This window comes from Psammomys obesus, unplaced genomic scaffold (assembly GCF_907164565.1).
Source record: "Psammomys obesus unplaced genomic scaffold, mPsaObe1.curated_primary_1811, whole genome shotgun sequence".
NCBI classification, from domain to species: Eukaryota; Metazoa; Chordata; class Mammalia; order Rodentia; family Muridae; genus Psammomys; species Psammomys obesus.
Window position 1 is genome coordinate 453,133 of NW_026590405.1, and position 22,762 is coordinate 475,894.

Genomic DNA, 22,762 nt, shown 5'->3' on the forward strand with positions numbered 1-22,762 from the left:
ATATATATATATATATATATATATATACACACACACACAACCTACTCGGTATGTGTAATACACATGTGTATATATTTTATGTTCTCAGAGCTGACCAGTCGGTGTTAGATATCCAATCGGTGTGCTCCTCTTTGTTCCACTCTCAGCATTCTGCAGGTTTTATTTTTTAATAAATGTTATTGGTTGTATTTTACGTGTAATAGGAGTTTTGCTTGCATATATGTCTGTGCATGACTTGTGTGCCTGGTGCCTGTGGAGGCCAAAAGAGGGTGTTGGATCCCCCTGAGACTGGAGTTCCAGACAACTGTGAATTTCCACATGCGTGCTAGCAATCAGACTCAGGTCCTCTGAAAGCATAACCAGCGGCCCTTCACCATTCTAACCTATACCCTTGTTTTCAAAAAGCATCTCAAGAGACAGTATTTATAAACATAAATTAGCTCAGTACACTGGCACGTATTTCACAGAAACACCCAGTTACTCTGGGGCAGCCGGGCTCTTCTCTTTCCAGTCCCAGACCACCAGGAAACAGCAGCCTCTGCGGTCTAAGAACACCCAGGCAGGTGACTTCAGGGGGTGTTCTAGCCCACAGGCACAGAACACAGAATGTTCTGTGTGTGTCTGCATGCACATGTATGTGCAGTGTGCACATGTGCGCACACATGGGCCTATGTGTACAGGCCCCGCAGGCAGGACTGGACCTGACAGAGTGAGGGCCTCTTAGTGTATTACGTTCTGGGAGACCGTGGGGAGGAACAATTTTTACACAGATGTAGAAAGGGGCCACACAGATGACAGGAACCTGAGCCAGGCCCCTCCTGTCACAAGTCCAAGGAGGGTTCCTGTTGCTTGTTAGACTTCAGGTCAAAAAGCCATGTGATATGACAAGACATAGGCAATGTATTCTGAAGAAGCTGTACTGTGTGTACAGATTTCCAAGTGTGTTCACTTGTACTGCGTCACCGGTCACAGTCACACACAGCAGCTTGCTCCATCGCATCCTCTATTCATTCCACATGGAATTCCACAGTTCAACTGATGCCCACTTGTGTCCTATCTTTGTGAGCGGGCACTTAAATCCTTTGTTAAGTCAGGGGAGATGACGGCTCAGCAGGTAGAGTACTTGCACTAATTGTGAGGACAAGAGTTCAAATCCCCTGTACCACATAAGAGCAAGAGGACTTGCCTATAACCCCTGTGTCAGTATAATGTTCTTTTGGAATATATACAATTTACCCTTGTTCATTCAAATGCTGATTTCTCTCCCCCACTATCTAGTTTCAATCCAGACATGCTTATTCTAAGCATCACCTGTCTTAAGTTTGTGTAAACATGCTACCATTTGTTCTCTGTATTGTCAATAAAACCACCAGCTAATGCTGAGCAATGGAGAGGATAGGGTGAGACATCCTGGTCCGGAGTGGGAGGAAGAGGAAGGAAGCAGGAAGGAGGAGTGGAGGAGAATCTAGAGGAGAGGTCTTAAATCCACATGGAGAAATGAACTGGACCTAAGATATCACTAAAAACAAGTATAATGGGTGATCTGAATGGTAGGAAACTCTGCAGGCTTGGAGGTTTAAGATGGAGTAACTATTGCCCAGCATTGTGCTCTACGTTAATTAAATAAATCCTAGTCTCTGTATGGTTATACAGCTGTTTAGGAATAACTGCTGCTTAACTAAAAGATAAATCAAATATAAATATTACGCCACAACACCCCCATACACAGAAGGCAGAGGTGGGTCCTCAGGGTATCCTGGTCATCCACACGAGCTGAAACAGTGAGAGACTCAACTTCAATGAGTAAAATGGAGGGATCCAGCCCCCAGAATCAACTAAGCAGGACTCAGGGGCCTCACAGAGACTGAAGTGACAAACGTGGATCCTGTGTGGGTCTGAACTAGGTCCTCTGCATATACCTTATGGTAGCCTGGTGTTCTTATGGGAATTCCAACAGTGGGCAGTGGGGTTGCCTCTGATTCTTTTGCCTGCGCTTGGGACCCTTTTCCTCCTATTGGGTTGCATTGTTCAGACTTGATATGAGGGTTTGTGCCCAGTCTTATTGTAACTTGTTAGGCCACAATTGGTGGCTATTTCTATGAGGTCTGCTTCTTTTTTTCAAATGAGGAGTAGATCTTGGGGAAAAGGGAAGTGGAGGGAGGGACTTGGGAATGGAGGGAGGAGAAACTGCAGTCAGGATGTAACATATGAGAGAGTAAAAGAAAAAAAAGATGGTGTGAAGGAGGAAGACATATGACAGCCAACCTCTGGCCTACACAAACACACACACACTCTTCAAGTGTACAAACACACACACTCTCTTCAAGTGTACCCACATCAATACAAACAAACACACACACATGCACATACACATGAAAAACTAAACAAAACAAAACACTGCTCCCCACTGAGCTGAGGGGAAGCAGAGACTCCAGCACCACAGCCAGTGGCTGGACTGTGCTCATCAACTGCTTGCCCTGGTGAGGCAGCATCCCCAGAAGTGTTAACCCCCTGTGGCTACACGTGGCAATGCTTACCTGTGCTGCCTGGTCCTGCGATGTCTGCAGCTCCTGAGGTTTGGCTAAGTCTGCTTGTGGCTTCTGTATTTCAGCGGTGTGTAGGTCTCCCAGCTCATGAGGCACAGCCTGGGGCAGCAGGCCATTGGCACCCACGCTGTCCGAAGCTGCATTTCCACCCTCTTCTAGCAGGTGCCTCTGGCTGTGCAGAGCCGTGGCCAGTTCCTCCTGCCAAGAGAGTTTCCGCAGGTGTCCAGCCCACATTTCCTCATCCCAAGAAGTATAAGTGCAAGAAGTGGTAAACATTCCAAATGCGTCTTATAATTGAATTGGGCCACCAATAAAGTTCAGCCATGGTTTAAAATAAGTATTTGTGTGTGGTCTGCTTTTAGAATATCATCTTAGAATTTAATTTAAGATGTACTTCTATTATTTTTCATTAAATCTGATTTTTAATGGTGTGTGTGTCTGTGGGTGGGTACAGGTGTAGAAGAACAGCTGTCCACAGAGGTGTTGACTCCCCTGGAGCTGGAGTCACAGGCAGCTGTGAGCCTCCTGACATGGGTGCTGGGAACCAAACTGGGATCCTCTGAGCAGTAAGTGCTGAGCCATGCCTCCAGCCCAGAACTTAATTTTCTTTAAATTAAATGAATCAAGATGACCTACAGTTTCAGATCTGTGGACAGCAAACAAGGTCTAGTCCCTTAACTTGTGCTGGTTTGGGGCAAGTGTGACTAGAAGTCTATTAAGATCAGCTCCAGAGAACAGGACTGAGTGAAGAGCTCCCAGCAGCATCAAAACCATTCTCCAAACCAGTCCTGAGAAACAGAGCAGTTCCGCCCTCTAGGGCAATCGGACACTACGTCAGGTACACCACTTAGAGCAGGCATCCAGGCTGCTCCATGAAGTACCGCAGAACAGCCTAAGCCATGGCAGGAAGACAGACCCACCCTCTGAGAAGGGCAGAGGAAGCAGAACACATGCTAAGTGGTTCTGAGTTAGATTTGGCTTATTCACGATCACAGGCTCCTGGGTCCTGTGAACAGCTGTGAGCCAACTGTGAGTTTGCCAGGAATTCCTTCTCCAGATAAGAAACTTGAAGTACCAGCCAAAAGAAGGCCATCGCATCTCTGCGCTTCAAGAAAAAAAAAGCACTGACTTTCAGGAAATGGCAATAAAAAGGGAACCAAGGCTTTGCATGTACAACACAGAAATGAGATCCATCTCCTGCTCATAGGAGAGCTCAGGCTGGCCTCAGGGAGCTCCCTCTCAAGGCCTATCAATGCTTACGTGTGCCCCAAACAACCCTAAATAACTGTTATGTATCATCTACAATGAGACCATAAATCACCACTGCTCTCAACCATCTGTGAGGCACAGATACACACATACACAACACACAGACACATACGTGCCAACACAGAGATCTTACACATATACACAAAGAGGCACACCCAGGCACAAGAGACATAGGTACATGATGAGCAGACACATTCAGATGTGCTAACAAGACACACGGATTCACGCCCACAAATGGCCAGACACATGTTAACAGGTGGCCAATACATGAGTAGTGGGGAGACTTGCCCTGAGTCACAGCAAGGGGCCCTGCATCTCACCTGGTGTGTACCGGGCGAGTCAGTGGCCAGGGCTTTCACGTTCTCTGTGTGTTTGGCACCCGTTTGGATTCTCAGGCTATTTTTTGCAGACTGAAGCTCCTCGGCGTGTTTCAGTTTAAGTTTTTCCAACTCATGTGCCAAAATCTCTTTGTGAGATGAGTCCTTTTTCTGTAGCTGTTCCTCAAGCTCCGCTCGCAAGAGCTCCAAAGCCCTTCTGTGCTCGTTCCGGATAGTCTGAATGTCGGCCAAGTAACAGGATTCCAACGCATTCAGATTTGACAGGTGTTGCTTTTCCAAAGCACTCATTTCAGCACTGTGCTTTACCTGCAGTTCGGCCGCGTGAGCCTCAAGAAGCACCTGCTGCTTGCTCTCCAGGGAGGTGAGCTGTCGGGCGAGCTCAGAGTGGTGCTTGGTCTCAAGCTCCATCCTCAGAGCCAGGAGCTGCTGCTGGTGTCCCTGCTGCAGGAGCTGGAGCTCATGGGTGTGCTTTTCCTGGGCATCTCGGAGAAAGGCATCCTGCTCCTTGGCAAACTTCTCCATGATCTCTTTTCGCTCTTCCAAAAACCTGAGACAACACTCAAGGAGAACACAGGCAATTGGGCACATGACTGAACTGTACTCAGCCCCTCTGAGACACACGATACACTTCCCACGGGGAGCTGCCTGGATACTGCATTTGAACCTTCCCTCGGATAAACTCAGGGGCCATATGAGGCCTGAGTAACTCAAAGGCAATTACCTCTAAGAGCCACAGAGACAACTTTTCTTAAGATTATGGAAGAGACAGAGCACCCATGGGGAAAGTGCACACACATCCCTACAGGAAGGACCTCAAAGTGAAGCACATATATCCCTAAAGGAAGTACCTCAAACTGAATGCACACTCATCCCTACAGGAAGGACCTCAAACACAGGCTTGACAGGTCAGTTGTGATAGCATTTAATACCAGAATTCTCTGTGCCTCGACAGGGAAGATTATTACCTAAGGGGGCTACAAAGCAGTCCAATGGCCCCAGGGAAAGAATGACAGCAAACCCAGAAGAGAAGGAAGGCTTTATTTGAATGAGAGGAGCTGATGCCACCGGTGGGACTGTGACCAACCAGATAATGCCAAGGTTGCTGGCAGAACAGGCTGTGTTCCACGGTATGTTTGCTAAGTTCACACCCGCATGAGCTGTGACTTTTGAGAGCATGTGTGTGTGTGTGTATGTGCGTGTGTGCGTGCATATGTATAAGTTTGCGTGTGTGTCTACACATATGTACTGTGTACTCACACCCAGAGGCCAAAGCACAGCATCGGCATCTTTTTATTGATCTCTGTCTCATTCCGTCGAACCAGAGTATCCCATTGAACCTGGAGCTGTTTTAGCTGGGATGGCTGAGCAGCAAGCCTGTAGGATCTATTGGTCTCCACTCCCGAGCAACAGAGTCGCACATACATGCAGCCATGCCCAGCGTTTACACGAGTGCTAGGGATTCACGCTCACACCATCAGCGCTTTCACAAGAAGCTTTCTTGCCGCTGAGGCATCTCCCAGCCCCAAGGGCTCCGCTTTTCCATGTGCAACTTAGCCATGGGTCTGCCACAGATTACTTTGCTGTGGGAGCTCTGTGAGGCAGGAACTCGAGGGTCCTGTGGGGTTGGATATCTGGCCCAGACAATAATGGGCCAGATGGACTTGAATCTCACACCCAGAGAAGAACATCTGAGCATCCCTGACACCGGGGAAAATGGAGAACAAAGGGGGACCAAGGCACCAGCAGATTCAGCAGTCCCTTGGTAATTACAGCCTGAGGATCAAGGCTGCAGAAGAGCTGGTGCCAAAGGAGGCAAATAATCTCGTTCCATCCTAAATCTGTGACTTAAAGGAGGTATGTGGTTTAGAAGGAAATGTTTAACTTCAGCTGAAAAGACCCACAAAACACTCATCTCAATGAAGGACGCGCCCACGTAAGACCTCATAAGTGAGGTTTAAGATTCTGTTACTGAATGCCAGGCATGGTGGTGCAGGCCTTTAATCCCAGCACTTGGAAGGCAGAGGCAGGAGGATTTCTGTGAGTTCAAGACTAGCCTGGTCTAGCTAGTGAGTTCCACGATATCCAGGTCTACAGAGACCTTGTCTCAAAAAAAAAAAAAAAAAAAAAACTGTCATTGAGAATGTGAAGAGGTGGCTGAGGAGGTTGGGGCACTGGCAGCTCTTCCGGGACAGGGGTTCCCTGCATCCCTGCACCCACATGGCAGCTCATAACAATCACAGCAGTATGTAATTCCAGTTCCTGAGAACCTGATGCCCTCTTCTGGCCTACAGAGGTAACAGGCATGTTTGCAGTGCACAGACACACAACACAGGCAAAACACCCATACACATAAAATAATTTTTAGGTATTTAAATATGTAAAAACAGGAAAATGAAGAATAAAAGAATAAAATTCAGTTTATTATTAAAAAAAAAAGATTCTGTCAGTGAACTTTTAAAACATGTAAACACAGAATAAAGGCATGCTAGGTATAGTACAAATGCCTGTAGTCACAGCAGGCAGAAGACTAAGGCAGAGGGATTAGGAGCTAAGACGCCAGCCTGGGCTACAGAGAGTATGAGGCTGTCAAAGCCTGTACAGAAGGCTCTGTCTGACAGGAGAGGTTAGAGACGGTTACAGAATTTAGGAGGCAGAGCCTAGATTAGATATGGTAGGATGCAGCCATTTAGCAGGCTGAGCCTAGAGGACTGCAGTGTGCCTTTAAAGCAGCTTAGCGACCAAAGGAGACCTCCTCTCTAAAACAAGCAGTAAGTAAGTAAGAAAGTACGGGGAGGAACAGGATGCATGCACACTCAGGTTTGTGCAAGGGACGGAGGATGTGACTATGCTATTCCCTCCTGTCACAGAGCACAAGGCTTCCTGAGGTTTGAGAGGAAGAGTGGGCTACGTCACACTTGTTCCACCGCCTTGCAGACTTTCGACCCGCCCGAGCTCTACTCTACACTCTTCCAGGTCCTGCCTCAGCCTCTGCCAGCACTGTGGGCAGGTGGCTCCATGCCAAGCCCAGCACCCCACAGCTTCACCCACCTGTTCTGGGCCATCAGCAGCTGGAGGGCACAGTCCTCCTTCTCACGGACGAGCATGACGTGCTCCCCATCCTGGGCCACAGGGGGCTCCTGGCCACACTGGCTACAGAGCAGACCTTCATCTCTAGTGAGCTCTTGTTCCAGCTGCCTCAGGCGGCCCTGCTGCTCCATCAGAGATCTCTCCAGGTCCAAGATCTGAGCAGCCTGCTGGTCCTGCAGATGCCTCATGCCAGACTCCCGAAGCTCAAACCTGTTTATTATGGACTGTTTCTCGGACTCGGCTTTCTCTCTTAGCTCAAGAAACATGGAAGTCAATCTCTCTTCAGCTCCTCTCTTTAGGTCCTCATGCGAAAGCTCCCACTCTATTTCCTTTTTTTGGAACTCTTGTTTCATTAGCTGAATCTTTTCTTCAGCTGTACGTAGTCTGACCTGATGGTCTTCAATTAGACTGTGTTTGACCTGTAAGATGACATGGTTTTAAATAAGAGGAAAGACACTAAGAGAAAGATTATTGGATGCAATGCGGCCAGTGTACCCCTAACATGGAGATTTCTACAACTTATTTCTAAATAGAGCAGTGGGAATGCATCTTGGATTGGTGGGAAAGGTAAGACCCTAAAAAACAAACAAACAAACAAACAAAACAGATGAAACACTGTGCTTTCCTCTTTAAAACCACACCTGGGACCACGCACACAGCAGGCAGACACACACTCACTCCGACCTGGAGCAAAGATGGACCTATAGGTCTTTTGAAAAGGGAGACCACATCTAACACCAGCAAGAGGAAGAACCCATGAGAGACAAGTTTAAGTCACCTGATTTATAACAAGTAATTCTAAAGGTCCCTTGAACAGGAAAATAAATGAAAAAGCTAAGGAAAGGCAGATATCTGAAATTTCAAGAAAGTATAAAATAAACCCTATCATCAGTAAGAAGCAAATCAGTGTCCAAAGAGGAAGGTGAGAGTGACCACAATTCTCATCAAAATAAAAGCCTATGTTCCTAATCAGAGCAACTCTCCCTACTATGAAACCTGTAAACCGAGTAGAAGATCATACATGGCCCAAATGCAGGCTGTCCCCAAATTAATGCATGTGTAGATCCGATTCTAAAAGCAGGCTGGCTAAAGCTAAAAGAACTGAGTAAAACACTCACCCCAAAACAGAGATGGAGTGTGGAGTCTGAATTCATCAGGACAACTACATGCTGACACAAAACACAGTGCCCTATAGAACCCAATCAAGAGATATCCGCCATAATATCCAGACTTAACACAAAGCTAAAGAATGTAAAACAAAACAAACCAGGAAACTGTGACCCATGCTAAAGAGATAAAACAATCAATTGGGAACAATTCCAAGTGGCACAGATAATGAAATCATCAAAACAGGATTACTGAACCGATAATTTTAAATATTTACCTAAACAAAACTTGTCCCTGCAGACATTTTACTGCAGCAAGGGTGCTGGAAATAAAGATGAGCCGGGTGTGGTGGCGCACACCTTTAATCCTAGCACTCAGGAGGCAGAGGCAGGCGGATCTCTGTGAGTTCCAGGCCAGCCCGGAAGACAGAATACAAAGCAAGTCCAGGACAACCAAGGCTTCATACACAGAGAAACCATATCTCGAAAAACAAACAACAACCAAAAAACCCAAAACAAAACGAAACAAAAAAAAAAAGATGAAGAAAAAAGACTTTAAATGAAAGAAAACTTTTGCAAAACATTCGCACAAGAAATGATGAAGAAAATTCTAAAACTAAGGAGAAATGAAGCACACACGAGCTCATGTCCTCAGGGGGGAATAGAGGCCACAACTATCATTACAGGCCGCCCTCAGGCTCCAGAGCACTAGAATCCTGGGATTGAAGGCATACACTACCAAACTCGGCTCCCCTTCAAACACCTGACTTCTTAGAGCAAGTCTTTTTATTTACTTTTTGTTTTTGTTTGTCTGTTGTAGCCTTTGCTGTCCTGGACAGAGACCCACCTGCCTCTACCTCCTAGAGTACTGGGAGTGAAGGCAAGCAATAACATGCCTGGTTGAGAGCAAGTCTTCTAACACTGTTATTGCTAAGGTAACAACACAGTAAAATGGAGAAAAGTCCAGCAATAAGATGGCAGACCTAAAGTCTAACAACATCAGTACTGCATTAAATGTTCATAGACTCATAGACTACAATAAGTTCATAGACTACAATAAGTTAGTGTTTTTAATTATCAAATAAATTAATAATTATCAAAGTCTATTAATATTTAACGAGACCATCTACATGAAACCCACTTTACCTTCATTAGCCTAAAAGAAATATGCATAAAAACAAAATGCTGAGACAAAGCTCATCGCGCCACACACAGCAGCATACGCTTATCACCTAGCATCCCATAATTTAGCAAGACTATTGTGTTGAAACGGTTTCTCTAAATGAACATCAAGGTTGGCATGACTATACTAATAAAAAGAGAAAACTGATTTTAAGGCAAAGAGTATCAGGAGCTACTTCATTAATAATAAGAAGGTAAACTTTGCAGGAAGATATAATCACAAACAGGTAAATGTATAACAGAACTTCAAAATGTTTAAAGCAAAAATTTAACAAAATTACTGTAAGAGAATTCCACATGCCCTTATTATTGTTGTTGTTCTTTGGTTGGTTTGGTTTGGTTTGGTTTTTTGAGACAGAGTTTCTCTGTGTAGCCCTAGCAGCCCTGGAACTTTCTATGTAAACAAGGCTGGCCTTGAGCTCTGCCTGCCCCTGCCTCCCAAGTACTAAGATTAAAGGCATGTGCCACCATGCCTGGCACATTCCTTTCTTGAACTGATTCCAGGCCACAGTCATCTATTGTTTAGGAGATGATCCTAGTCCACGGTGTGTGGAGAGATCACAGGTCACAGACTAGCCACAGCCCGGTGCGAGGGACAGCTGCTGAACCGGGCCGGTGGCTCACACAGCTTTCCACAGGGCTGTTAGTGCCACCACTCCAACCCCTCTCCATTTCCTTGATTTTAAAGGCAACTTGGTAATCAAACTTATAGGCAAAAAGAGATTCCTCTAACGCTCTTTTCTGATGTCATTCAAAGAATAAAGGCATGAAGGCAGAAGACATGTTATCAGACACGGTCACTAGGATGAGGAAGAGACCGTGGCTCAGCCAACACACAAGCGGCAAAGGACAGAAATACCCGTTCACGCGCCTTGAACTGCACTGGCTGCACGATGAAGGCCCTTTTGTAACCTTGAATACACTGACATTTCCCATTCTGTCCTTGCCCACAATAGTGAGGCAGAGCCTTTCTCGAAGGCTCATAAAATGGCAGAGTGTCTGAATTTGCCATGGTGGCTGAACAATTACCATGAAGGATGTGTGTAATCTGGACATCCTTGGAGGCAGTGGCATGGAGATCAGAAGACTGCCAGTGCCTTTCCTGGGGGCCCCTAAGGATGTCTGACCATTTCCTTAGGGAGCCAAACTGGCTGTGGCCTTGGGTACCAGACTATAATGAAGCTGTTTAGCAAACCCACTTGCATTTCTTTCCCCAAGGATACGGTGCACACTTTCCTACAGCTGTGCCATACATAGTTGGGGGTGTCATCAGGACCGCCCCGAGCACACAGACCACAGGGTTTTGGCAAAGATGCAAAGCCCCACTGAGGGGCTACTCACGCTCTCCAGGTCCTCTCTCAGATGGGCCTCATGCTGCAGTTTCTCCTGTAAGTTTCTGTTCTCTATTTTTAAGAGTTCAATTTTTTCCTTGAGCTCAGCCTGGAGAAGGGAAAGTTCAACCTTGTGCTCGGCTTCCAAAGTCAGGATTCTAGCAGCCACCTGGGCATCGACCTCCGAAGCCGTGTCCTCTGCACGCTGGAGATGTGCTTGTGTAAGCCCTGAGGGACAAGGGAACAGGAAGACTGTCACCCACTGAGTCATCCATAGGCAGCATCAATGGGACGGCAGCAACCTTTAAACTATTTAGCCAACAGGACACCTCAGCTCTGAAGATGCCGGTGCTTCAGTGTCCTCTTCGCAGGGTACATCTCCGGCCTATCCTAAGATGTGGCAGTCCCTGAGATCTACACAGCACACACCAAGGCAGCCCAAAGTGTTCCTTAAGGTCGGGCAAGGTATGCAACCTGCTCCTGGCCATCCAGAATGAGCCCTATGCCTGTCATCAGACACACAGGGGCAGGCATATGTTATTCAGGGTTCCAGCATTGGGACCGAGCCTGCGAAGCGGGCACACTGGCTGGCTCCTTTATATCGGACCGGGATCTCCCTCTGTGGAAGCTGGAAACAAAGGCAGAAGCCCTGGGTTTGGAGCAAGAACAAGTAACGCTATAGGGACTGTGTGGATTCAAGCAGCACTGATGACAGAACATGTCGCGAGCCGCTGTGGAGGTCCCTGGTACAGCAAGGGCAAGAGCAGTAAGGGGCTCATGCCTATTGGCTCCTGGCTCTCAAGTGGGACTTTGAACTTCTCACCCTGCCCTGTCCTGCGCTGAGTGGAGCGCCAAAGCAAGGCAGGTTTTCATGCAGCAGAATAGCAGTGTAGACACTGACCCCACCGCTGCTTGAGGTGGGGCCCTCAACCTGGCTTCCTCGCCTCCACTGGAGGGGGGACCACTATACCCATAAGGGCTGAACAACAATGGAGGCAACTCTGTCACCATGTTTCACACCTGCTGGCCTCTGCTGCCTACCTGTAGAATCACTGGTCCCACAGCTCTGTGGGACCACACTTTGAAGATAACCAAGAGTCCTATGCTTGGTTATCTTAAAAGCTTCCCTCATGCTCCCTGAATGACCCGCAGTCTTGGTCTGACCAGCTGAGCCAATGAGCTGGGCCTGCAGAGGCAGAGTAGAGTCTAATATCACCTCCCACAGGTGGGCAGTCACCTCTAGTGCTGCATGCTGCTTCTGCAAGCCTCCTCTTGAAAGTGAGAAGTCAATTCCTATGCCCAGGGTACTGTTCCATCAGACTCAACCCATCCTGCACAAAATCATCACTGTAGACAGAGCAAGCCAGCAACAGGTCTCCTCCACTATGGCCAGCCAGCACCCCAACACAACTCAGACCCATCTGGCAGTACTCGCTTCAGAACGAATCCTCATAGCAAGAGTGTGTATCGCGCACTGCAGCAGGCTTGTAGTCTTCACACAGAGGTCGCTAATCCCAGCCAAAGCAGCCACATGTCCGGGTGCTCCATGGGTACAAAACATAAGGAAGGCACCAGCCTACTCCCAAGACATTCCCACAGCCATTGGCAGGAAAGTAGGAAGCTTGGAGGGGCAAATGGGACACACCTTGGTTGTGCTGGTCTGAAAGTACAGGTGGGAGCCTCTCCTGTTTCACTTCCTCGGGCCTCAAGCAGCAGCCGTGTGATTTGTCCTCGGCGAGTTGGAAATCAAGGGAAGAACTCAACACATCCGTTTCGTGTGTGGAATCTTCTTCTAGTCCGGCTTGTGAACTTCGTGAGTTCTCCTGGAGAACCACACAGGGCTGGTCAGTCAATGAGCCCGACCATCCTGTACTCTTACTATTCTTGAGACCCTTCCTGCTGTGTTCAACGGTAACATAAACCCAGCTATATTCACTAGGCCACACAGCTGATCCCAGTACAGACATGTCACAATCTATTTATCCATCCACCGGTGTCCAGACTAGATCCGAGAACCCGCAGAAGCAGTGGCTACAGCCTGAGGTCAGCATGCACGAGAGGCCGGCCATGACAGCAAGTAGAAGCCATCTACCCATGGGTGTTCCGTCACAGTTAGGCAGCTGTACCCCTGTACAGATGAGGCCCCTTTGCGGGTGTCCACTCTGCTGTCAATTGCTGGCACCTCCTCTCCTCCTCTTAATCTTCAATTGTCTCCCTGCCCTCGGCATCGCTCCTGCATCCAGACTCATACCTTAAGCCTTGGCTTCTCCTGAGCTCTGTCGCCCAATAATGATTATACCAGTGCCTATCATTCAGAGCACTGGCCCAATTCAGCTCCAGCAGCAAGGAGAGCCACTTTAGTAATCATTCCACAAGCCTGTTCAAACCTGTCCTGAAGTCTACTCTCCCTCACTCACCTCCCAGGACTAGCCTGCCTGCCCAGGAGTTCTGCTCACCAGTTCAATCGCCTTTTGTCCTTACAGGCATCGTTCCTATATCCTCTCAGACATCAGGTCCTATTTGTGTGTCAGCCTCAGGCTCAAACCAGTACCTTCCCATGTCTCTCAGGGGACTCCGCTCTGGCCTGCCATCTCTGCTGACTGCCCCTGGGTGCCATGACTGTAGCTTGTCTATTTCAAACATACCATGAGCCACATGGAGGTAGGATAGGCCTCCACACTTCCTCATTCCAACTTCTATGGCATCCTCTCTCCCTCTGAACATCCCTCTCAGAGCCCGATTCTGGACTTGCTCAGATGTGGGGCAAGGATACAGTCCCTACAAAAAGGAAGAGGCAACCCAAGTGGATCTCTAGTTGCTGCCAAGTCCCAGCCCTAAGAACAGGTTCTGCTTTGCAGCATGAGGAATGGATGGATCAGCATATATTGACAATGGAGCCACTGAACCCACTTTCCTCAAAGCTAAATAAATTGCATCACCCTGAATTTCTAATGAGCTAAAATTACCTCTTAAAACAAGGCTTATATTCTCACTGTTACAGAAACAAGTCTCAAGAAACTGCTGAGACAAGTTTGGCCCTGTGACACTAAGGATATGTGGAACAGGCAGTTTTACCTCACTCAGAGTGAGCAAGAGGATAAGAGATGGGAGAAGTACACACGTACACACACACACACACACACACACACACAGATGGACCAACAGATACACAACAATGTGCACACACTGAAGAAACAGATGTTAAAAACAGCAACAAAAGGTGCTTCACACCTGTCAGAATGTCAGAATCTGGGCTGACAGGTGTGCAGGGCGGCAGAGGAAGCCTTGGTGACAGCTGAGAAATGAGCAGCGAAAGCAAGCAGGATTGGGGGAAGGAAGGACACAACAGCCTCACACTTGGTCCTTACTGCTTAGAAAGGCCAGGATGCACACGTGAGAGGTGTTTCCAGGATGGAAAATCAAGTTCCCCTCTGTGTGCTGAGTCAACAGGACAGAACAGCAGACTTTATAACATGAAAGACAGCCAATTTCTAATTTAAAGACGAATGACTCTCAACCTTGTCTCAGATTAAAAACACACAGCCTGTCACCTTCGGCTGCTCAAGCAGAAGATCAAGTTCATCAGGGTGCTCCTTTCTTTCCCTGCCAGGTATCTCCTCTGGAAATATGCACGATGAACTAAAGAGAGAAGACAAGTATAAAAGCTTTAGTGTGCTAGGCGCATGGCAATGCACACCTTCAATTCCAGCACTCAAGAGGCAGAAGCAGGTGAACTCTGTGAGTTCAAGGCCAGCCTGGGCTACACAGTGAGTTCCAGAACAGCCAGGGATACACACTGAGACCCTTTCTCAAGAAGAAAAACAGAAAAAAAATAAATAGAATATTTAGATAATATTTAGATAAATAATAAGAGTAATATTTAGATAAATAATAAGAGTAAAAGCCTTGGGGGCTGGAGTAATGGCTCAGTGGTTAAGAGCACTGAGGTTCATTACTCTTGCAATGAACCCGAGTTCAATTCCACACGGTGGTTACAACCATTTGTCGCTCTAGTTCCAGGAAAGACAACACCTTCTTCTGACCTCCATGGGCATGTGGTGCGCATACACATATGCACACAAAACATTCGTACACATCAAGTAAATAAACCTTAAAATGTTGTTTTTTGGTTTCCGTTGTTGCTTTTGGTTTTGAGAGAGGGCTTCTCTGTGTAGCCTTGGCTGTCCTGGACTCGCTTTGCAGACCAGGCTGGCCTCGAACTCATAGAGCTCCTCCTGCCTCTGCCTCCTGATTACAGGAGTGTCACCGCGCTCGGCCCTTTTTAAAATGTTTTTGAATAAAATAAAAGCTTTAGTGCAGCCCTCTCTTGTCCACCATGTGACCCACCCAGAGGTAAGGACCAGATATGCTGAGGACCAAATGATGCTAGGTCTACCCTAGCCACTGCTAGAACACGAGACTGAAACTAGACCACACAGCCGCGGGCAGCTGGCCAGGCAGCAAAAACGTGGGTACAAGACACACAGGGTTCTAGGGCCAGCCCACAAAGTGTAGTTCTGTGACAGCTCTCCTGGGCTCAATGTGGTGGCTCACACCATTGATTCAGGGTTGAGGGGGGAAGAGGCAGGTGGACCTCCTCCGAGAGTCCCAGGACAGCCAAGGCAACAATAACAACAACAACCGAAAACAGAAAACAAAACAAAACAAAAACCAGCTCTACTGTACTCCATTAGCGTGTGATCACAAACAAATGGGCCACAAATTTAGCCCAAGGTCCCCACAACTCAGAAAGCCACTGAATGGGAACAATGCTTCCTTTACCTGATTTCTGCAGACTCCAGAGAATCCTCCCTTGCCTCCTGTAGCCGTTGCTGGAACAAGGTCAGGTCTTCCTGGTAGGTCTTTTCAGCATCCTTCAACTTCTTCTCGAAATACACCCTCAGGTGCTCCAGTTCGGATTCGTGCTGGGCTCTTTCTTGCTGCTGCTGCTGAGCGAAGTCTGCGCGAAGGTGCTCCAACTCCTCCAGGTGAGATGCCCGGGCCAGCAGTGGCTCCCATGACCCTTCAGCAGGAAGAGGCACATAATCACCCGGGAGCAGATTCCAAGACAGGCCAACCCTGCAGACTGTGAGGAGATGAGAGCCTCCTGCCTCACGGCTCACTCAGCATTTCAGGAGCCCCTTAAAAAGCTGGAGTAAATGGATCAGAGCAAGTGGCTGCGGCAAGAAACATGGTCCCCTCCACAATGACCTGTATCCTGTCACGATCTCAGGGACTCTAGAAAGGGGTCTGGAGCAAGGCACAGCTGCCGACACCCGCATGTGAGCTATGGGAGTTGCTGGGCAGACAGACGGAGCATCTCAAACTTTGAGCTCCTGTTTTGAGGTATCAAAGCGATAATTTTCTGCACAGCGATACAGACCACATGTAAGCTTGAGGCCAGGCAATGCTGCCAACTGGGCTACGGCAACCACTGAATAAATAATTACACCAAGTAGTTACAACCCCAAAGGTTTTAGATCATAGTTCCCTGCAGGATGAAGTTCCACAGGAAAATCCACCAGACCTATCAGCTCATCTCTTCTCCAGTTTCCAGTAACAGAAGGACCCTAAGGGAACGACAAACTGACATGCTGGCTACCATATCTGGCCAAGAACAGAGCACAAGGCTAGAAGGTGAAGACCAGACCAGACTAGGAGGGCTCACCTGACACCAAACAACAAAAGGGTAGTTTGCCAAATGTCCCTGTTCCTGGTCCATTCTCATAACTGTCCTGTGATCCAAATCATACTCATCCTCACGGGCAATCAGTAGTCTTAAAGGCTCTGTTTGCCCCAGGAAGAGGATGCTAGTTGGGAAAAGGCTGCTGTGAACCTGGATGCTGGCAGCCTGAATTAGACCTAGTCATTCTAGCCTTGGACACAAGTGACTTTGCCTGCTCTTTGAGTGACCATGCCCACCTGGCTACACAGAGACATCTGTTCCCGACACAAAGCAGAGAACTGAGAGTGAGTGTGTCAACAAGGAAGTGCACCTCTTCGGGGGATGGGATTGTAGTTGCCTCTAGCAAAAGCAGCCACAGTCGCTGGGCCCTGGAGACTTGGTGGTTACCTCCAAAACTGAACTAGAGCCACAGGCATCTGAAGGCAGCTGCCCAGGGGGAGCTCCCAGGATGCACATGTGAGGAGAAAGAAGACCCCATTTTGAAGCCCCGATGCCTGCTAGGACTCATCCTGCTGTATTGCCCAGTAATATTGCCAGGTAAAGCTGACATGGGAAGGACACTTTACACCAGAAATACATGTACCATCAGGGGGCCCGTCATGTGATAGCCACTAAGCTGATATGTTTTGTGATAAAAAGAAAAAAAAGAAAGAAAAAGAAAACCTTTCTCTATGTAAAAACTTTCTTTCCTTTTTAAAAAATTTATTTTTAATTTTTATTAATTACAGTTTATTCACTTTGTATAGTTTATTCCCCCCTGTAGCTCCTTCCCTCCCAATCCCACCCTCCCTCCTCTTTCTCTACCCATGCCCCTCCCCCAATCCACTGATAGGGAAGGTCTTCCTCCCCTTCCTTCTGATCCTAGTCTATCAGGTCTCATCAGGAGTGGCTGCATTGTCTTTCTCTGTGTCCTGGTAAGGCTGTTCCCCTCTCAGGGGAAGGTGATCAAAGAGCCAGCCAATCGTTCATGTCAGAGACAGACCCTGTTCCCATTACTATGGAACCCACTTGGACACTGAACTGCTATATCTGGGCTATGTCTGTGCAGGGGTTCTAGGTTATCTCCATGAATGGTTCTTGGTTGGAATATCTGTCTCAGAAAAGACCCCTGTGCCCAGATTTTTTTGGTTCTGTTGCTCTTCTTGTGGAGCTCCTGTCCTCTCCATGTCTTACTATTTCCCACTTCTTCCATAAGATTCCCTACACTCTGCCCAAAGGTTGGCCATAAGTCTCAGCATCTGTTCAAGTATACAACAAGGACATTTGCTCAACCATGTTTGTAGCAGCTTTATTTGTAATAGCCAGAAGCTGGAAACAACCCAGATGCCCCTCAGCTGAGGAATGGATACAGAAATTGTGGTACATCTACACAATGGAATATTGTAGCAATAAAAAACAAGGAAATCATGAAATGTGCAGGTAAATGGTGGGAACTAGAAAAAATCATCCTGAGTGAGGTATCCCAGAAGCCGAAAGACACACAGGGTATATACTCACTCATAAGTGGATAATAGGCATATAATATAGGATAAACATATTAAAAATCTATATACCTAAAGAAACTAATCAAAAAGGAGGACTCTGGCTAAGATGCTCAATCTTCATTCAGAAAGGCAAAGAGAACAGACATCCGAAAAGGGAGAAAACAGGGAAGAGGACAGGAGTCTGCCCCAGAGGGCCTCTGAAAGGCTAAAAATTTATTTTTATTTTATGTGTATGAGTGTTTGCCTGCATATATATGTGCAAGGAGCACCCACAAAGGGCAGAAGAGGACATTGGAAGTGATTTCCCCAGGACTGGACTCACGGTTGTGCACGGGTCCTCGGCAACAGCACATGCTCTCTGCTGTCAAAGTCTCCGTCTGTCTACAAATCACATCATCTTCAAGACGTACAAGGAAGTTCACAAGTCTGTCTGTCTGTCTGTCTCTCTCTCTCTCTCTGCTACTAGTAAACTCTACGGCTCAACAATCAAGAGTCTCAGGTTTAGGGCTGAGATTTGATCAGTGGTACAGCTCTTGCTAAGAATGTTCAAGGCTCTGGGATGCCATATGCCACCTCAAAATTAAACAGATAAATGTATGTCTGCGCAGCATGTCTGCACAGCTTAGAAATTCCTTACCACTCAGTTCCTCTCTGCTGGTTTTCACAGACTCAAGCTGGGACCACAGGCTTCTAATTTCTTCTTGGGACTGAGCCTTCAGGTCTTCATAGGATGCCTGAAGAGTCTCTAACTGTGAGGAAGAAAAATGTTCACGTGAGATGCAAAGAGGAGGAACAGGCAGCACATGTGTGGCTCTGTATAGTTGTTCCTATGTCTGAAAACACAAAGAAGCATGAAACACATACAGAGTAAGATCTGGGATAAGAACCTAGAGCTCAAAGGGCAGCAAAAGCGACAACCAAAACAAAATAGTATGAACAGCTTCAACCAAACAAGGCCAACGTGACTTCAAAACCAACAGCACTGCACACACTGTTAAAGAGTCTAAGGCAGAAAAATCACTTTGGAGCCAGCCTAGCCAACACAGCAACACTTTCAAAACTAAGAATTAAAACATAGAGAGAGAAAGTAAGTTTGTTCACAGGGCAGCTTCAATCTGGGCCATGTCCTGGGAACAGCATGCCTATCTGCCTATTGACCTGAACTATGGCTGTATATTTCTATACCATGCACCCCATGTGTCCTCACTGTGAAACCACAGGAACCAACCTAGACCAGGACAGGGCCCCTTTGAAACTACTCACGGAACCAGGTCAAACATTACAATCAGTTCTACTCCAGGCTTATTTGGAGGAATCTCAGAAAACAGCATGAACCTCGATATCTACCATTCACAAAATAAGCAGGCTCTCCACTTAACAAATAGGTTTTCTCTAATCTTTTGACATTAAACATTGGTATGTCCCACTGCAAGGAATTTGCATACCTACAGACCACAACCTGTGGAATTAATCTTCAGGTGTTGGCACCAAAGAAGGTACCACCAGGACCAAGGCCAAAGTGAAGCCCTGCTTCGGGCTGATAGGCACCTCTAGTTTCCACACACAGGCTTTGGACCAGCTGGCAACTGCACCCATCAGGAACCTGAGTGGCCCTTCTAGGCCCTTCACCAGTGTGAGGACTTGACAACAAACCAATGGAAGAAAGAAAATAACTCATGACTAAGACTACTATCTGATGCCATGTACTTCGGGCCCAGGACTCAGAAGATTCCAGCTGGATCTGACCTGAAAGCCTCCTTCCTAAGAACTAGCTTCCATAGCTCCAGAAGATCCCATACAAGCTGCCAAAGGGGGGAAGCAATCAACAGTCCTACCCAGCTGTGATACCTATAAACCCAATAATGACCAGACCTGCAAGGTACTCCTAAAGGTACAATAGTGCCACTCATATCTTGGCAGTAACCAATAACTCCCGAATTGTAAAGGCTCTCTAAACAGGAGGGAAAACATGCCAGGTACTAGAAACTCAGTCAGTGACCTGGGGCTAGTAAGGTCATAGATTCCAGAGGAAAACCTACTGCACCACCAGACCAGCATGATTCCTAACTGCATTCTAAATACTCATCCTTATATCCCCAGTGAGTGTAAGCACTCATCTCCACATGCAAAAAAAAAAAAAAAACCTTCTTATTCCAAGGCCCAAGGCTTTGAGTTGGCCACCCCATCTATGAACTGCTGGAGCACGTGAAGGGGTCGGTCCTTCAGATCCAAAGCCACAGAATCTCCATGACACAGGGCAACAACGGGAAAACTGGGAGGAGTCCTGGTGAGGATCCTGTATTGGTAGTGTAGCAGCAGCCAGGGGCCTCATACCAGACCACTGACTCACTGCAAAGAACATCTGCAAGCAAAGATGTGTGGACAAAAGGTTTACTGTGTGACACACTACAGCTTCCACAATGAGATTTTTTTTTTTTTTTTAATTTGGGGGTAAGGTTGCAAGGGTAGGTATAAAAGGACAAGGAGATGAGTGAGATTGTGGTGCATGATGTGAAGTTCACAAAGAATCAATAAAAAGGTTTTTCTTTTAAGCTTTTCCTTGCAGCAGACACCATCACAGAAAACTATAACAGGCTGAAATACAGACGACTAACTCTGGGGATACCCAGCAGTAGTAGATATGCCTACAACACAATTCGTACACTAACAGCTCAGGGAACATTGCAGAAGAAGGGGCAGAAAGACTGTAAGAGCTAGAAAGAGCAGAAGTCTGTTGTGAAACTGTGTCTCCTAGAAATGACAGGATTCACTCACAATGTCCAAATAATGGGGCTGCCTAAACAAGATCCCAACAATGACAACCCTAACAGATGTGGAAGGGAAACTTCAAAGGGCTACACTGCTAGAAAAAAGAACTACAGGCAACTAGTGACAACAGAGAGAATTACAATTAGTCATCCCCAATGATGAGCTCCTTAACTGGTCATTCAATATCAGGTTGTCAGCCCAGAAATGTAATATATATTCCATTCCAGCAACACCAAACTGACTCGGTAGGCTGTATCTATATATTTATGCATATATACAATACACATAAATGCGTAGAACAATAACCAAAAAGAGAGAAACTATAAATTTGAGAGGGAGTAAAAGGGCTGGGAGGACATGGGAGGAGTTAGAGAGGAAAGGGATGGGTAAAAATGACGATACATTTTAATTAAAACTTTTAAAATTATTTTTTAAATCAATCTTGTCTGTACAAAGTCTAGTTCCTTTCAGGAACATGTGCTGTTGTTCCTGCCCAGATCAGTTTTTTTTTTTTTTTTTTTTTTTCTCTGAGCAGTTATATACTGTCAATAAGCAGTGGGGAGATCCCAGCCCAGGGCTGGATAACTAGTCAGGAAGGCTGGGCTAAAGGAAAACCCTCATGTATATCTCCTGGGCCAGAGCCCTGTGGTCAAACATGGAGAGACAAGGCCTTTGCAGGCTCAGGGTTACAGCAAGAGTGGCGCTGACTGTGGGGTGGCCCTACTCTGCTCATGGGTATTGGGGCAGAAGGTACACAAAGCCTTTTTTTTGTCCAGTCAATGAGGGAGAACCTGGAACAATGTGAGGTCAGGGTAGGTCCAACACACAAGACTGGCCTCTGCATGAGGAGGGTACATGGCCTGAAGCACCAGGAACCAGGCAGGCCTCCTTAAGATCTTAGGACTTCATCGCCTCAGGTCTGTAACTCTCCACACCCAGCACTACTAACTCCAGCTTCTGGCCTATTTTTCCCGAATTTCTTGAACTGACAGTTTGATTCTTGGGTAGGATACTGAAAATACTTGAGGCCTCTTAGCAGGACCTTCCCATATTCATCTCTGACTTTTGTAGCATTTCACTGGGAGAAAGTCTACAATACATAAGAAGAAATGGTTCTGGTTGCCTTGTTTTAGAAACTACTTGCTTATTCAAATATGATCAGAGGATGTGGCTGTATGTTCCTAGTGTTCAGGATTTTTATAAATGTCTCAGGAACTTGTGTGGGGAACAATGTGTTTTCTGAATTCAAGATTAAACACTGAGCTGGGTGTGGCTCGTGCCTTTAATCCCAGCACTCCAGTGGCAGAGACAGATATCTGAGTTTGAAGCCACCATAGTCTACAAAGTTCCTGGACAGCCAGGGCTACATAGAAAAACCCTGCCTCAGGTGGTAGTGGAACACGCCTTTAATCCTGGCAGAGGCAGAGGCAGAGGCAGAGGCAGAGGCAGAGGCAGGCGGATTTCTGTGAATTCAAGATCAGCTTGGTCTCCAGAGAGAGTTCAAGGATAGCCAAGGCTACACAGAGAAACCCTGTCTTAAAAAAAAAAAAAAAGAAAGAAAGAAAAGAAAAGAAAAGAAAAAGAAAAACTCTGCCTCAAAACAAACAACAAAACTGAACATTATTTCATGAGCCTGACCTGGCAGTCTCTATGCCTTATGTACCAAACATTACATCTCTTCAAATTCAGCACCTACGTTTCAGTGGGCATCAAAATATGATGTGGCCAACTCCAAACTCTTCTAGAACTTCTCTAATAAATCGAATAATTAGGGATGGGAACTGGCATGGTATCTCAAAGGTCTGCTAATCAGGCATGAGAACCTGAGTTCAAATCCATGGCAGCAACGTCAAAGAGTGCAGTGCGAGGTCTGTGGCGGATGCCAGTGCGGCAGCGGTAGAGAAGGCCTGCCTGCCAGCCAGCCAGCCTGCCAGTGCGGCAGCGGTAGAGAAGGCCCGCCTGCC

The 22,762-nt window shown here is 46.9% G+C and overlaps 1 protein-coding gene across 3 annotated transcripts in view; it reads right to left on the reverse strand.

The window, feature by feature from the left end:
- Pcnt (pericentrin) overlaps window positions 1-22,762 on the reverse strand; it is a 96,357-nt gene that overhangs the window by 66,612 nt on the left and 6,983 nt on the right. For all 3 annotated transcript variants that reach the window (XM_055607091.1, XM_055607090.1, XM_055607089.1), the window contains exons 8-15: window positions 18,667-18,778; window positions 15,642-15,882; window positions 14,411-14,498; window positions 12,505-12,682; window positions 10,870-11,087; window positions 7,202-7,659; window positions 4,136-4,700; window positions 2,538-2,744 (exon numbers count right to left, since the gene is read on the reverse strand). In XM_055607091.1, the coding sequence (XP_055463066.1) occupies window positions 2,538-2,744; window positions 4,136-4,700; window positions 7,202-7,659; window positions 10,870-11,087; window positions 12,505-12,682; window positions 14,411-14,498; window positions 15,642-15,882; window positions 18,667-18,778 (2,067 nt within the window). The remainder of the gene's footprint in view (window positions 1-2,537; window positions 2,745-4,135; window positions 4,701-7,201; window positions 7,660-10,869; window positions 11,088-12,504; window positions 12,683-14,410; window positions 14,499-15,641; window positions 15,883-18,666; window positions 18,779-22,762) is intronic.